This window comes from Gekko japonicus, unplaced genomic scaffold (assembly GCF_001447785.1).
Source record: "Gekko japonicus isolate JY-2015 unplaced genomic scaffold, Gekko_japonicus_V1.1 scaffold1768, whole genome shotgun sequence".
Taxonomy (NCBI): Eukaryota; Metazoa; Chordata; class Lepidosauria; order Squamata; family Gekkonidae; genus Gekko; species Gekko japonicus.
The window spans coordinates 73,560-89,324 of NW_015170335.1; the positions used below are offsets into that span (position 1 = coordinate 73,560).

The window sequence follows — 15,765 nt, forward strand, 5'->3', positions numbered from 1 at the left end:
CAGCAGGGAGTGCAAGAGGGGTGTGTGCTGGCCCCTTTCTTATATATCAGCAACATGATTTCTGCTATCTCTGCCCAGGACTGTTATTCTCCATCCATTGCTAACATTCAAGTTTCTATCCGACTTTTTGCTGACGATGCAGTTCTCCTATCAAGAACAACATCAGGACCGTCCTCAGTGATGGAGGCTTTTGTCTCTTACTCTCTGGAAAAACTCCTGATAGTTAACTATCAAAAATACAAGATTGTTGTTTTTTTTGGGGGGGGGGAGGAAATCTCATGCACACCACAAGTGGAAGATTCATGGTAATGATGAGGAGGTCCCCTATTATACTTAGGGGTCTGATTTGACCACAGATTAACTTGGTCAATGCACGCTGCTCATGTTAGAAGATAGGCTACAGTGACATCCAGTATTATCTGTCATTTCTTTTATTCATCTGGGGCTCAGTATATCCCAGGTGCCCTCAAACTGTTTTAATGCCAAGGTGGCCATGCAAAGTTTATGTGGGGCTGGTATGTGGATTGACAAACTAGGGAGTCCTTCGATTCAGTTCTTCTCAGATTCCTATGTTTCATCTGCATAATTCTGAATTGTGTAGTGGGGATAGCCCTCCGAGCTGAATTGGGACAACCATTTCTTGAAGTTTGGGCCTGGTTGAAGGTTTCCCCCCTTAAAGTTAAAATTTCACACTCCAACATCCAAGAGGTCTGCCTTAGCTTAATCAGAGACAACTCTTATGTTTCCCACTGGGATAAACTTGTTGAGCAACTACTACAGTTCCTCAATCTTTCCTTGGACTCCCTTTTTTTTCAGTTACCAGACCGGAAGTCATAAGAATGATTAGTGAATGCTTATTTAAGTATGATTATAACAGTACAATCTGTAGAGCACAATGTGTTTGTTCTACTCAATTTGTTGGTATTCTTCTACTTGGAGAGCCCTCGGATTACTGCTCATATTTGACTGCTCCTCGCTTATAGCCGTGCTTTTATGTTGGCACGCCTTAATGCCCCGCCATCTAGAGTTTTGCAAGGGAGGTATCTTAGGCTGCTATACTCTGATAGAGTATGCAACTGTGGTGCAGGTAGTGTAGATATCCCCCCTATATTTTTTTTTACAGTTTTTAGATTTTTCTGCACATCTGGGGATTGCCCCAAATGTGCAGGAAAATCTCCCTGCCCCCCAAGTGCCCCTGATATGCGGATTTAGATATCCGCACGGAGGGGCATGTTGGGAATTAGATATATAGATGGAGACATTACCTCATTCATTAGAAGACAATAGCAGACTGATCTCTCTTTTAGCTGCAAAATTTTCTGAATCCGTGATAGATTTCCGCAGCTGTTCAAACGGGATCCAGTCTTTTCTATATTTGAGTAATCTGCTTAAAAATAATAAATTAAGAAGCAGTATGAGGTAGAGAGAGAGAGCTTTCTCACAGCAGCCATCCCCCCCCCCTCTCCTCAAATCTGGAGCTCCCAACTTCCATTTATCACTGTTAAAAATAGGCTAGCTATACACACACACACACACATATATATATATACACACACACACACACATACATATATATATATATATATATATATATTACATTTTGTATTGAGATGTGGCAGTGTTCCTTTTAGTTGACAGTGTAACTCGCAGGCTGTTAATAGCTGCTGAGCTGTCCAGATCAATTCAAGCTTCTACATTTTCACACATTTTCCTCCCTCCACATCCATTACACACACACCCCCGGTTCTTAAAACTTTAACAACTAAGAGGGATGTGTCTCATGGTTTGCTGCAAGTCTGTATCTTGGCATATGGTGAGAGTAATCTGGTGCTTGAAAAGTAGGTCACTTTGATGGCCCAGCTTTGATCCTAGTGGACACCTGAAATCTTCTCTAGTGATTGAGAAGATGGAATAACCTGACCATGCTGGTGAATAAGTGGCTGCAAGCTACAACACAGAAAAAAAACCCCACAAAATTACCGAATAAGGCACAACCCAGCTACGGCTCTGTAGTACAAGTGACTGTTGTGTAGCCACGAAGTTGCTTGGTACAGCATTGGAGCTGGTCATCGGACACCAGCACTGAGACGTTCCGGTAAAGGCACTCAAGGGAGAAGTTTGATCAAGATAAGTTTGGCTTCCAATGGTGTTTTTGTTGAAGTTCTCACCATCCTCCCTGTTCTCCATCACTGCCTCCTGGTAGAGCCAAAGCCCCATTTGAACCCTTCCTACCACTCTGGGTTGTTGAACTGGGAAGTTATTCTAAGCACCCTCTTGCTACTTCTATGAGGTTTCTCAGATCTGACTGCATACGAGCTGCCAACACCACCTGCAACCCATGTCTGTTTTACATAATCAACTTCCTTGTGTGCATGAAATACATTTTGAATGGTTTTGGCTATGGGGACAAGGCTAAGACCTTCCAGTGCCATTTGCCCCTTCTGTCTCCTTGAGCCAGTGTGGTGTAGGGCTGAAGTATCAGACTAGGATTTCGGAAATCCAGGTTCGATGCTTGTGCCATGGAAGCTCGCTGGGTGACCTTGGGCCAGTCACACACTGGCAGCCTAACCTACCTCACAGGGTTGGTGTGAGGATAAAACGGAGGAGAGGAGTATGATGTAAGCTGCTTTGGGTCACCACTGGGCACAAAGGCAGGGTATAAATTAAATTAAATTAAATTAAATTAAACTTCAGTATTGCCTCTGGTGCTCGGGACTTGCCTCTGGTGCTTGGGGCTGATGTGAAGTTTGTCATGTGTTCCCCCCAGAGACTGGCACCCTGTGGCAGGCTACCCAGCAACGGACTGCCTGGCAGGGCAGGAGAAGCCCTTGGGCCCAGCAGGAAGGCTCACCTGGATGAAGCAGGGAACTGGGGTAGGAAGGGGCAGTCAGGCTCAGCAACAGGGCATCCTTGGCAGACCGCCCCAGAAATGTTCAAATGGTGTGGAGGCAGTGAACAATCCTGAGAAGGTGAACAAAGACTCTCCAGGCCCAGGTGTTTTAAGGCACGGCATGGCTGGAGAGCAGGGAACAGAGCCAAGGAGGGCAAAGCTCAGCTCAAGGGCCAGGTGGGTACCTGTGTGGCTATAAAAAGGGAGGAAGGGGAAATGGGAAGACGTTGGCTGGCTGGAGAAGGTGAAGGCCGCATGTTGTAGTGCTGGGGCTCCTCACCAAGCATCATCCTGAGGTGGATGAAGTGAATCACATATACCAGCTGCTGGTTCCTATGGAGAACTGTCTCTAAAAGCACAGTAGGGCCCCATTTATTTAGAAGAAGAAGAAGAGAATGAATTTATACCCCGCCCTTCACTCAGAGTCTCAGAGTGGCTTACAAACTCCTTTCCTTTCACCTAGGGTTGCCAAGTCCGAATTTCGCCGCAGCAGGGGACTCCCGGCTGGCGGCTGGAGCACACGCGCGCACCGCATCCACATCACTCAGAAGTGACGCGACCACGCCGGGCACACTGGGGGCGGGGCCATGACCATCCAAGGGAAAACCATAGAGTTTTCCCTCCGATGACCGTGGCCCCGCACCCAGCGTGCCCGGCGTGGTTGCGTCACTTCCGGGTGACGTGCACGTCGGAGTGGGGTTCCCCCCGGGGCCCGATCCGCTGGTGGCGGGGAACGGGCCTCTGAGGTGGGGGTTTCCCCGTCCCCCAGGGGGACTTGGCAAGCCTACCTTCCCCTCCCCACAACACACCCTGTGAGGTAGGTGGGGCTGAGAAAGCTCTGACAGAAACTGCTCTTTTCAAAAACACCTCTGACACAACTATGGCTTGCCAGGTCAGGTTAGAACAGATAAAAGGAAGTCCTTCTTCACCCAAAGAGTGATTAACACATGGAATTCACTGCCACAGGAGGTGGTGGCAGCTACAAGCATGGACAGCTTCAGGGGGCTACAGTGTGACAGAGTGTTGGACTGGGTGGGCTACTGGCCTGATCCAACATTGGCTTCTCTTATGTTCTTATGTTCAAGGTTACCCAGCAGTTGCAAGTGGAGGAGTGGGGAATATAATCCATTTCTCCCATATTAGAGTCTGCACACTTAACCACTACACAAAACTGACTATTTATTTCAATTTTTAGACTACCTTCCCCCTGAAAAACAGAGCTCAGGGTGGCGTACAACAGTGAAAAAATTACAACCCTACAAAAGTTTTCAGAATTAAAATAATACATAAAATACAATTTACAGCAGGCTAAGTCAATCTGATGGTGATAACTTCTGGAATATCATTGCCTCGTAGAGGAAGGAGGCGGGGTAGAAAGAGGAGGAAGAGTGTCAGACTAGATGGAAGACCATCACTGTCCTCAACTGAATGCCTGGTGGAAAATCTCTGGCTTACATACCCTGTAGAACGGCAAGAAGTTCTGCAGGGCACAGATGTTATTTGGCAGAGAGTTCCACTAGGTAGGGCCTAGTGCCTAGTTGAGGACAGCCAGATGTCTCTTGGACCGGGGACCACCAAGAAGTTCTTATCTCCAGAGCATAAAGTTCTTCTGGGGGTGTACCAGAAGAGGTGGTCCCAAAGGTACATGGGGTCCCAGGCCATGGTCAGCATCGTGGCATGGGGGGGGGGAGAAAGGATGTGCTCCTGCCCCATTTCCATGACATGAAACAGCATTGGGAAACGTTATTTGCCCCCTTGGGCACTGTGTATGCATGGGTAGCTGCTGGATGGGGCAGATCATGCATCCCATCAGGTCAGGAAAATGGGGTTGGGTAGGAGGGAGCCCCTCCTCCCCCTATGTTATTGTGCCAACCAGAATTGGGGCCTTGTGGTTGAAGGCTGCCGGTCCCGGAGGAGAACATGTGACAGTCTTGGAGGAGAACATGTGACAAACAACTCCGGTGCATGCACATATTTCAAGCCTCACATGGGGGAGAAAACACATCAGGCACACAGGCTGATGACCTTTTAATATAAATTTAAAGGTGCTTTTACTACGTGTGAGGAACTTTATCCGGCAATAAAAAGGAGGAAACTTTAAAATTATTAAGAATATAGAAGTAACATGCTGATACACTTGCAATAATTAAATGGTACCAGAGGATATGGTCAATAGCTTTTACATCCCAAGTTCGAAGCATTTTATTAAGAGCACATAAAAGAGAGCAAAGTAATATCGTTATTGAAAACTGGACTGTTTTCCATTATATATTGGCAGGGTAAATGTGATGATGTTCGCTCAAATGCTAGGCTTTCCGCACGGTATTGGTAATGAAACTTTTCAATGTAAAAGATCTATGCACGAACACCTAGCATCAGTGAAGTCTGCGTTGTCCTGCTACTCAGAGTCCCCCTGTAGGTCTGGCATAATCAGGACTGTGAATGGAGCAGGAGCAACAATGGAAGAGTTGAATCATGCCAACTAGAGGCACTTGCCAAGTCTGGCGGCAGCGGCGGGGAGGGGGGGCTTGGCTGATAATGCTTATTGACATTCAAGACTAGCTACAAATATTCTCCCCACCTGCCTGGCTGCACAAAACTATAGAAAGAGATTTAAACTGCAAAATGACCCCCAAGAGACACCGATGATAGAGTAGCACGTATTGTCCAGCAGGAGGTAAAGAGAGATAGGACCATCAGAGCCAGTTTGGTGTAGTGGTTAAGTGCGCGGACTCTAATCTGGGAGAACCGGGTTTGATTCCCCACTCCTCCACTTGCACCTGGCTGGATGACCTTGGGCAAGCCGTAGTTCTGATAAGAGCTGTCCTTGAAAAAAGAGCAGTTTCTGTCAAGAGCTCTCTCAGCCTCACCTACCTCACAGGGTGTCTGTTGTGGGGAGGGGAAGGGAAAGGAGTTTGTAAGCCACTCTGAGACACCTTTGGGTAGTGGAGGGCAGGGCATAAATCCAATCTCTTCTCTTCTTCTCCTTGACCAACTAGTCAACCCAGTGTCACTCAAAGCTGCATATACATTCCCTGAAAGGAACATAGGTTCTTAGTGGGGACAGGCCACTAAGTGGTAGAGGATGGCTTTGTATGCAGAATGTCCCCAGGTTCAATGAGTGGCATCTCCAGTTGAAAGGTAATGTGAAAGATCTCCATCCAAGACCCTGGAAAGCTGCTGCCAGTCAGAGTAGATAGTCATCATGACCTTGATGGACCAAAGTTCTGAGTCAGTCCAAGGTAGTTTCCTGAGTTCATGTGTATTAATAGGCCCTTTCTGTCACAGTTACATCAATGGCCGCTTCTGCACAAGTGTGTGCAACCATGTGCTACCATGAAAACACAAGCTTTGACATTAGACTGGGTGTGGGGTGGAATGGGATGGACTGGGGTGGAGATGAGTAGCATCAGTGCTGATCGTGCTGGGAATGGACTGCATATTATTTCATCAAGTCTGTTTTGCCTCAAATTCTACAATGCAGAACTGATCTATTTATTAATTTGGAGGACAATAGACAAATGCTTTAGCACCCGAACTCTCATGAAACTGCCTTATACTGAATCAGATAAGTGATACATCAAAGCCAGTATTGTCTACTCAGATTAGTAGTGGCTCTCCAGGGTTTCAGGAATGAGTCTTTCACATCACCTACTACCTGGTCCTTTCAACTGGAGATGCCAGGGATTGAATCTGGTACCTTCTGCATGCAAAGCAGATGCTCTGCCACTGAGCCACAGACCCTCCCCAATTAATTAGGGTTAGGGAATAGTTCAGCAATAATACAATATTATGGCATGCCTATCTCCCACCTTCTTCTTCCTCCATATACTTTAAATCCACCACACTGGAAAAGAAAAGAAGACAGACAAATAGAAGGTGTCTGTATTTTCCTCTCTTCCAAAGCAAAAAACAGTGTGAGGAGTGGTAGGCCTCAGGTTGGTTACAGTTGGTAAATCCTTCCCCCCTCCAAATCAGGGCTCTGCACAACTGCTCTTGCCTTTTTGAAGTCACAGGGAGGATTCAAGCAAAGGTCTCCAGGCATCCCAATTTGTTAGGCCCCCCAATTCTTAGAAAAGAGCTTAAAGCTTGGGACATTACCATTTTTATCTAGGCTGTACAGTCATCTCGTGTGTCACGTTAAATACACAAGTCCCGCTCCCTGGAGAATTTATTCTGCCATTCATATTTTTTCTCATGCTTTCTCCAAACATAACGGTCACAGTTATCACGCATACATCAGAAATAACTACCTATCCTCTGCAAAGCAACCTGACTTCAGAGAGCACCTAAGACTCCAGGGGGGCTTAGGGGGGGAAATGCCTGTATTGGATAACTACCTATTACCCAGCTGCTTTTGTGTTCTTCAAATAAAGATGTTCACTCTTAACACTTATTTTCTGCAGGTGAAGGCTTCGCTCCACTCCAGACACTTTTCTCCATCACCTCCAAAAGAAAAGAATTTACATTTAATCTTGCCAATGCCCTTTACCTTCAAGAAGGATTCATGGTGAAAGAACAGTATCTCCATAGCAACAAGGAATTCTTTCAGACAGCTGTAAAGCTGGTGAATTTCCAAGATACTAAAGCTTCCGCAGAGGCCATAAGTACTTGGGTAGAAAACAAAACAGATGGTAAAAACTCTCTCTGCAGCTTTCCCTCATTGTTTGCTTCAGCGCGCTGGCTGGTTAAAGTCTGGTTGCTTTCTTCAAGGCCCAGGGGTGGTAGTTAGGAGGGCATTTGTATGAAAAATGTTGGGTTGGCGTGCATTCACCCGGTATAGTTTCAGTTTGGGGGTTATATCTCTGTAAAGAGGACTGGCATCGAGATAGGCATTATTGGGTAGTTGTACCCTAGCCTTGGGAGAACCTGCCGTTGTATAGGTGCATCAGTCACAACCTACACACTTTTTCTTTGAGGTAGGTCCCCTTCTGGAAGGACTGAGACTCCCAAGTTGCCTTGAATTTAGTACAAAATGAGACTGAGTTGGCAGCATTGGTTGTCACCTGTTAGATGGAGCCTGCATGTTTAACAGGGGCCTGGGTTGCAGGATAATCATCTGGAAGAGCTTTTCTAAGATCAGTTCAGGGATCCTGGACGCTGCTGTGTTAGCTCTTTTCTCCGGTATTGACACTATTGACCTACTTGTCGATTCCTGGGAATCCGGATGGTGCCCATCCTAAACTGTTGCATTTCGGTGTGCTCTCCCAATGTGATTTCTCAAGTACTGATTCACTGTGATTTTCTAAAAATCTTCCATCACAACTACAGTCTTTTCTCTGTATGAATTGACTGTATTCCCCTGGGGTGGAGGAGAAGTATATAATATTGCAGGTGATGAACGACTCTTCTTCAGCCCATCCCCTGCAGCCATTTTTTAAAAAAGTCAAAGTTCCCTCCCGTAGGGACCCAGAGAAGCCTGTTGGTCAGTTCACATGAGATTGACAAATAAACTGTTTGGACTCATGGCCAATGTTCCCTCTAAGCTGTGGAGTCCTGTGAGCAAAAATTCTACTATGTGAGCTACTGGCATTAAAGTTGTGAGCAAGTGATTTGGCTGCTGCATAAATTAGTTTGCTCTGGAGCCCTCCTTCCTGAGCTAAGACAAAAACTTGTGAGCTGGAGGCTAAAAAACTGTGAGCTAGCTCACACTAACTCAGCTTAGAGGGAACATTGCTCATGGCAGAAGCAGAGCTCAGCCTCCTCCATTGCCCCTCTTACGGATGGCTACCACTGGGCCGGATGGATTCCTTCTCTTTCCCACAGGGAATAGATATAAAGGGTTTAGGAGCATAACATGTGGCTGCCTTATACTAAGCTGGATCCTCTGTCTATCTAGCTCAGTTTTGTCTACTGTGGCAGGCTGTGGCTCTCCAGCCTTTCAAGCAGCAAAAGATTATTCTCAGTGCCTGCTATCCAAGTTCTGTTTCACTGGAATGCCAGGAACTGAACCTGGACTTTCTCTATCCAAGCTGGTGCTTTGCGTGACTTCCCGAGCAGCTGTGTGACTAAGAGCCAAACGTGTCACTTTGCTCATGACTCCACCACAGGGGTTTGCAGCCACACTGCAGCTGCAAGTCACTGTAGCAACTTGTGTGTAAAAAGCACAGGTGAGCATGAGTCTGATCAGAGCAGCTCTCCAAAATGGCTCAGGGAGGGAGACAGAAGCCCCTCCTCCCCTGAGCCCCTGTCCTGATCAGAATCAGACCCAACTTGAGCTGCCACAATGACTTGCAGCTGCAGCAGCAGAAGAGTAGGTTTTGATGCCCCGCTTTTCTTTATCTTAAGGAGTCTCAAAGCGGCTTACGATTGCCTTCCCTTCCTCTCCCCACAGGAGGCACCTTGTGAGGTAGGTGGGGCTGAGAGAGTTCTGAGAGAACTGTGACTGGCCCAAGGTCCCCCCCAGCAGGCTTCATGTGGAGGAGTGGGGAATCAATCCCAGTTCTCCAGACTAGAGTCCGTCACTCTTAACTGCTGTACCACACTGGCTCAGTAGGGATACAACAAGTCCCTGTGCTGAACTCGTGAAAGAAGTAACGTCTAGCTTGTCTGTAAATGTTACAAAATCACCGGTGAGCAGGGCTAGTGCTAGTACAACATCCGTTCTCCTCCCCCAGTTGCTTTTTTGTTGTTGTGATCTGTAAGTTGCGCTTATTGATTTTCTGCCTCTCATGAACTTGTTAAAGATGCAGAGTCTCCATCTACAAAATCATGGCATTCCTTGATATTCAACCCTGCCCCTAAAAAAATTTAAACTACTAAAGCTGTCCTGTTCTGTTATGTAGCTGAAAATCATTGTTGCATATCTATTTTTTCCAAGTAGAAAGGAGGCGGACGTTTAATCTGTCAGGTACAATTGCTGCATTTTTTTTCATATTCACAGGAAATCATTACTAAAGTGATACATTTAAAAAGAATGCATCTTTGTTTGGAAACACATATCAATAAACAATATGAGCATTGTCAGTTAATGTTGGCAATATCATCCACCAGTGTGATGTTTCTCTAGAGTCACAAAGGGAGGGGCTGTGGCTTGATGACAGAACATCTACTTTGCATGCAGGAGGTTCAGTCCCCCATTATCTCCAGTAAAAAGAATCAGGTAGTAGGTGATGTGAAAGACCTCCACCACCTGGATCCTGGAGACCTGCTGCTGGTCAGAATACTGTAGATAATACTGACCTTGATAGACCAATGGACTGACTTAGTATCAATAGAGGCATAACATCCAAATCGCAAGATGTCGTAGTCCCGCTGTACACTGCATTGGTCAGGCTACATCTGGAGTACTGTGTACAGTTCTGGAGGCCTCACTTCAAAAAAGAATGTGGACAAAAGGGAGTGGGTGCTGAGGAGAATGACAAGGATGATCGGGAGCCTGGAGACCAAGCCCTATGAGGAAAGGCTGAGGGGCTTGGGAATGTTCAGTCTGGAGAAGAAGAGGTTGAAGGGGGCCATGATTGCTCTCTTTAAGTATTTGAAGGGCTGTCACTTAGAGAAGGGCAGGGAGCTTTCCTGTTGGCAGCAGAGGAGAGGACTCGTCATAATGGGTTTAAATTAAGGGCAGGAAGGTACCGGCTGGCTCTTAGGAAAAACTTTCTTACAGTAAGAGTTGTCCAACAGTGGAATCAGCTGGTCCATCAAGCCCTGGTTAGTTCTTGGATGGGTCACTATGCAGAGGCAAGCAATGGCAAACCATCTCTCAACATCTCTTGCCTTGAAAAACCTATGGGGCTGCCATAAATCAGCTGCAACTTGAGAGCACTTTCCTCCACCACCAAATCTGGGGTATGTGTATGCTGACCAGAGTATTTTGGAGGAAGAACTGAATGGAAAAAATGTATGATGGCACGATGAGAGCAAACTCTTAGCCAATTAGTGCTTACAGCAAATGACAGGGTTTATTTTGACATGATGTTTGGGCTGGGGCTGGATGGTGTGAGAGAAGATTAATCTCAGGTCTCTTGGCTGCCATTGTTTTGAGGGAGAGAGAGACAGGGTGAAGACTTGGGGCTGCTGTTTCTGGTGGCCAGTGACCATGTCCCATAAGATCTCACCTCAGCCTGTGAGATTTGACTCCAGTCTCCCAACTGCAAGTTCATCCCTCAGCATCACACTCATGATGAGGGGTTTTTTTAAGCACTCTGAAGCAGATTATTTTTTCTCTCTGATATTGTAACCTCTTCTTAGCAAATGTATCTTAACCAGTTAAGGAGGTAGCTGAATGTGCTGATGATCTTTCCCCATATAGGTCAGATAAAGAATTTCATTTCAAGCGACGACCTTGGTCCCCTCACTCGACTTGTTCTGGCAAATGCCATTTACTTCAAGGGGAACTGGAAACAAGAGTTCAAAGCAGAGAGCACCATTCTGATGGATTTCACTAAGAGTGATGGCTCAGTCATCAATATACCCATGATGCATCTTCAGCTCAAAACAAGGCTTGGTAATTCATATATATTTCTCTCCTTGCCGGTTGGATCGTTCCATTCCATTCCATTGGTGCCAGTGCATTCCTCTGGTGCCAGAGTATTCCTCAGTCTGCCACTGAAACAAGAGGCTCTTCCACCTGTGGAGGAGGCCCAAAGTCATTTTCATGGTGAAACAGGGATCTAAAGCCTGTTTCTCTTTAGTCAAAGTGCAGCACTCTAGCCTCTAAACTACACTACCTCTCTTACTATACCTTCTAAGGGAGATACTGAGGAATAAAATCAGGGCTTTTTTTGTAGAAAAAGCCCAGCAGGAACTCATTAGCATAATAGGCCACACCCAACAGCAGGAACCATTAGCATATTAGGTCACACCCCTGACAGCGCAGCTCATTAGCATATTAGGCCACGCCCCACATGTTACCAGAAGTGTGGTCATCCAACCACACCCACCTTTTGCTTCTTATTCTGTTTACTTTGTTGTCAAAACCCTGGGCTTTTTTTGTAGCAGGAACTTCTTTGTATGTTAGGCCACACACCCCTAATGTAGCCAATCCTAACGAGTGTCTGCTGTTAGGTGTGGCCTATTATGCTAATGAGTTCCTGCTGGGCGTGGCCAACTCAGGAGCCAGCCGGAACGCCGTTCCTGTGCGTTCCTGCCCAAAAGTAGCCCTGAATAAAACTACCTCAGAGTGGGATGAAAACTCAAAACCCAGACCCAAATTGCCTTTAGATTGCACCTTGGATGGATTTACCTCAGGGATTCGTCTGTCTTTGGGCTCAGTCCAGTTTTGGCTTGTACTTTTCCTGTGTGTTTGGCTGGCTATATGCCAGAACTGACATTTCCGCAGCCTGTTGATGGAGATTTCCTGTGACAAGTGACTCCTTTCTTCCTGTAAGATTTTATAACTTCCTTTCCCAGTTTTATTTTCCATTTATTTTAATCCATTAGTGGCACAGCTCTTCTCATTATGAGCCCCATCATCCGAACATTTCGTGTGACACTATATATTTAAGATGTACTTTATGTTGGAATTTTTCATACAAACACAGATGGGTTTAAAACCTAAATGGCAAAACACATCAGTGACGCTTTTGTCAAAATAGTAAAGTAATATCAGTGATATTCCAATTAAATAGCTTGTTCTCATACATGTCAAATAATCTCCAAGTCTCAAGATCCCAGCTTGTCACCTCTCTCTTTACCCTGAATTGATCCAGAAGTGTGAAATGGTAAGGCACAAAGTATATTCAACTTTTTTTAAAAAAAGAACAAACCTGAATCAGGAGGCCTTTTGTTGGATTCCTGTTCACTAAACCACTCCGTTCTAGCTGGCCCTCTGTGGTGAGATTGCCTTGGGGTGGGGACTGCTCTTTGCAATGGCTGCTGCCCCCCCATGTCCATAGGGCCTCTTTCCTGCTTAGATTTCACAAACTGTTTAAAGCAGTGTAAGGGCTTTAAAAAAATTAGTCTGATTTTGTTGCTGGGATAGTGCTCTTGTGCTGATGGATTAACAGTGCAATCGTAAACAGTTACACCCTTCTAAATCTGTCACCCTGACCTGGATAGCCCAGGCTAAACTGATCTTGTCAGATCTCAGAAGCTAAGCAGGGTGGACCCTTGCTAGTATTTGGATGGGAGACCTCCAAGGAATACCAGGGTCATGACGCAGAGGCAGGCAATGGCTAACCACCTCTGGACATCTCTTGCCCTGAAAAACCCTACAGGGTCACTGTAAGCTGTGACTTGACAGCACTTTCCACCATCACCAACTCTGTCTAGGATTGCACTGAGAATAATTTTTAGCAGGGGTCATTTGGGGGGGGGGGGCCGGGGGGGGGGCCTACAACACCCTTTCCCTTCCCCTCCCCACAACAAACACCCTGTGAGGTAGGTGGGGCTGAGAGAACTCTTAACAGAAACTGCTCTTTTTCAAGAACAGCTGTGCCAGAGCTACGGCTTGCCCAAGGTCATCCAGCCAGGTGCAAGTGGAGAAGTGGGGAATCAAACACAGTTCTCCCAGATTAGAGTCTGCACACTTAACCACTACACCAAACATCCTGTCGTGATGTTATACTTATTTTAAATATTGTATTGTTTTTCATCAAGTGGCTGGCTACTTCAAACATACAGAAGAAGCTGTAGGCACATGTGCATACAAATATCAGTCAAGTTTGCCAGCTGAGACTTCTTCTATACTCTGTCCTTTGTTTCAGGCCATTTTTCTGACCGTAATGTGAGCTACCAGGTTTTGGAGCTGCCCTACGAAGGGGAGGAATTCAGTTTAGTTCTAATCCTTCCTGCGGAAGACGTGCCTATCGGGGAGGTAGAAAACCTCATTACCGTGGAGCTGATAAAAGACTGGTTTGCCAGGATGGAAGAGGATGATGAAGTAGAAATCAGCCTTCCTAGGTGTGTAATGAACTCGTCGGTGCTCTGTGCTTTCTCATTATCCCTTCTGATCTTAAATCCCACTAGTGGGAGAGCTGGGGAATTAAGACACTGAAAAGGGCAAATAGATTTACTGACCTTGGAGCTTTGCACTTATTTAAACTAATGGCCGTTTATGCTTAGTAATTTCTCCAGTGAGTGTCGGTGAGGCAAAGACCTATATTAGAGCTGTCAGGTACCAATTTCTGTGCTGAGGGACACTATGAAACTGCAGACTGGGATGTTAGAATAGCCACCCTGGTTCCAGAAAACGAGAAATATATTCCTACTGTCTGTTTACCAGTGGAAGGTCCTCTTTCCTGCAACTTTGTTTCAGCTGTATACAGACATGACAATAAACTGTGGTTTGACCAAACCCTGATTATTTGAGATTCCTGGTCATTGTTGGTTGGCATTACACCTGAATACCAAACTACCATTTGTGGCTGATTTGTTAACCACAATGGGAAAGGGAAGGAAGCTGAAGGCCAAAGCCAGCTTCTTTGCCACCTGTCTTTTCTCTCCCTCCCAGTGATTGCCGCTGCTGGTCCCTTCTCCCCGCCCCCCAGCCCTCCTAATATATTTTGGGGGTTGATAGGCCACTCAGAAGATGGCAGTTGAGATCTTGCGACATAGAATCATCACATCTCCTTTTATTATTGTTAACTTCAGGGTTTTTAAAATCCCCATCACTTCTCCCCCCCCCCCTTTCAGATTTCTCTGTAAAACTGGTCCCTCAGGTTTGTCACACAAAAACCTGTCCCATTTGTACACGGTCCCACTCTGGGAACATTTTCAGTGTACAAAGTGCACACTGGGGACATTTTCAGAATGGGAATGGGAATGGGAACCCATGTTTCAAGTTTGTCCTGGGCCCAAGGAAATTGTGGGTGTTCTTATGAATATGAGAGAGGTTCAAAAGTGGAAGCTTTGACTGAGAAGGAATCTTTCCCTCAGAGGGAAAAGTCGACTGAGGGTCTAGTTCTCAGTGGCTCTGACTGTAGAGTGAAGCTCCTGGCGGAGGATGTTAGTGGACTGGTTCTCATCTATCAACCCTTCAAAAAAGAGTTAATCTGTAGAAAGGATGAGGCACGTAGACTGCAATCACTTAGAATAAAATGGGAATTGTTACAATAATAGAAGTGTATCCCTGTTTTCCACTGTGAATTGTTGGGGAGTATGGCTCAAGACATCACCGTGTCAACAAAGGTCTGCATGGTCAAAGCAATGGTATTCCCAGTAGTCATGTATGGCTGCGAGAGTTGGACTATAAGGAAGGCTGAGCGCCGAAGAATAGATTCTTTTGAACTATGGTGCTGGAGAAGACTCTTGAGAGTCCCTTGGACTGCAAGAAGATCAAATCAGTCAATCCTAAAAGAAATCAACCCTGACTGTTCCCTGGAAGGCCAGATAATGAAACTGAAGCTCAAATACTTTGGCCACCAAATGAGAAGGGAGCACTCACTGGAGAAGACCCTGATGCTGGGAAAGATTGAAGGTCAAAGAAGACGGGGACGGCAAAGGATGAGATGGTTAGACAGTGTCATCGATGCAACGAACATGAAATTGAGCCAACTTCAGAAGACGGCGGGAGACAGGAGGGCCTGGCGGGAGATGGTCCATGGGGTCGCGAAGAGTCGGACTCGACTGTGCGACTGAACAACAACAAATGGCTCAAGTGGTTAAGACACTGAACTGCAGGGTGTGGAAGGTCAGTAGTTCAGCAGTTCGAGACCCGGGTGCCGCATGACGGAGTGAGCTCCCATCTCTAGTTCCAGCTCCTGCCAACCTAGCAGTTCGAAAGCAAGACATTGCCAGTAGATAAATAGGTACCACTTTGGTGGGAAGGTAACAGCGTTCCGTGCGCCTCGGTGTTTAGTCATGCCGGCCACATGACCACGGAAACGTCTTCGGACAGCGCTGGCTCTTCGGCTTTGAAACGGAGATGAGCACCGCAACCCTAGAGTCGGATTCGACTGGCTTTTGAGCAAGGGAACCTTTACCTTTACCTTTAT

General features: G+C 46.2%; 1 protein-coding gene across 1 annotated transcript in view; it reads left to right on the forward strand.

The window, feature by feature from the left end:
* Nucleotides 1–15,765, forward strand: part of SERPINI2 (serpin peptidase inhibitor, clade I (pancpin), member 2) — a 91,756-nt gene that overhangs the window by 14,121 nt on the left and 61,870 nt on the right. Inside the window, exons 2-4 of the mRNA XM_015418146.1 lie at nucleotides 7,297–7,524; nucleotides 11,142–11,336; nucleotides 13,537–13,732. Of these exons, the coding sequence (XP_015273632.1) occupies nucleotides 7,297–7,524; nucleotides 11,142–11,336; nucleotides 13,537–13,732 (619 nt within the window). The remainder of the gene's footprint in view (nucleotides 1–7,296; nucleotides 7,525–11,141; nucleotides 11,337–13,536; nucleotides 13,733–15,765) is intronic.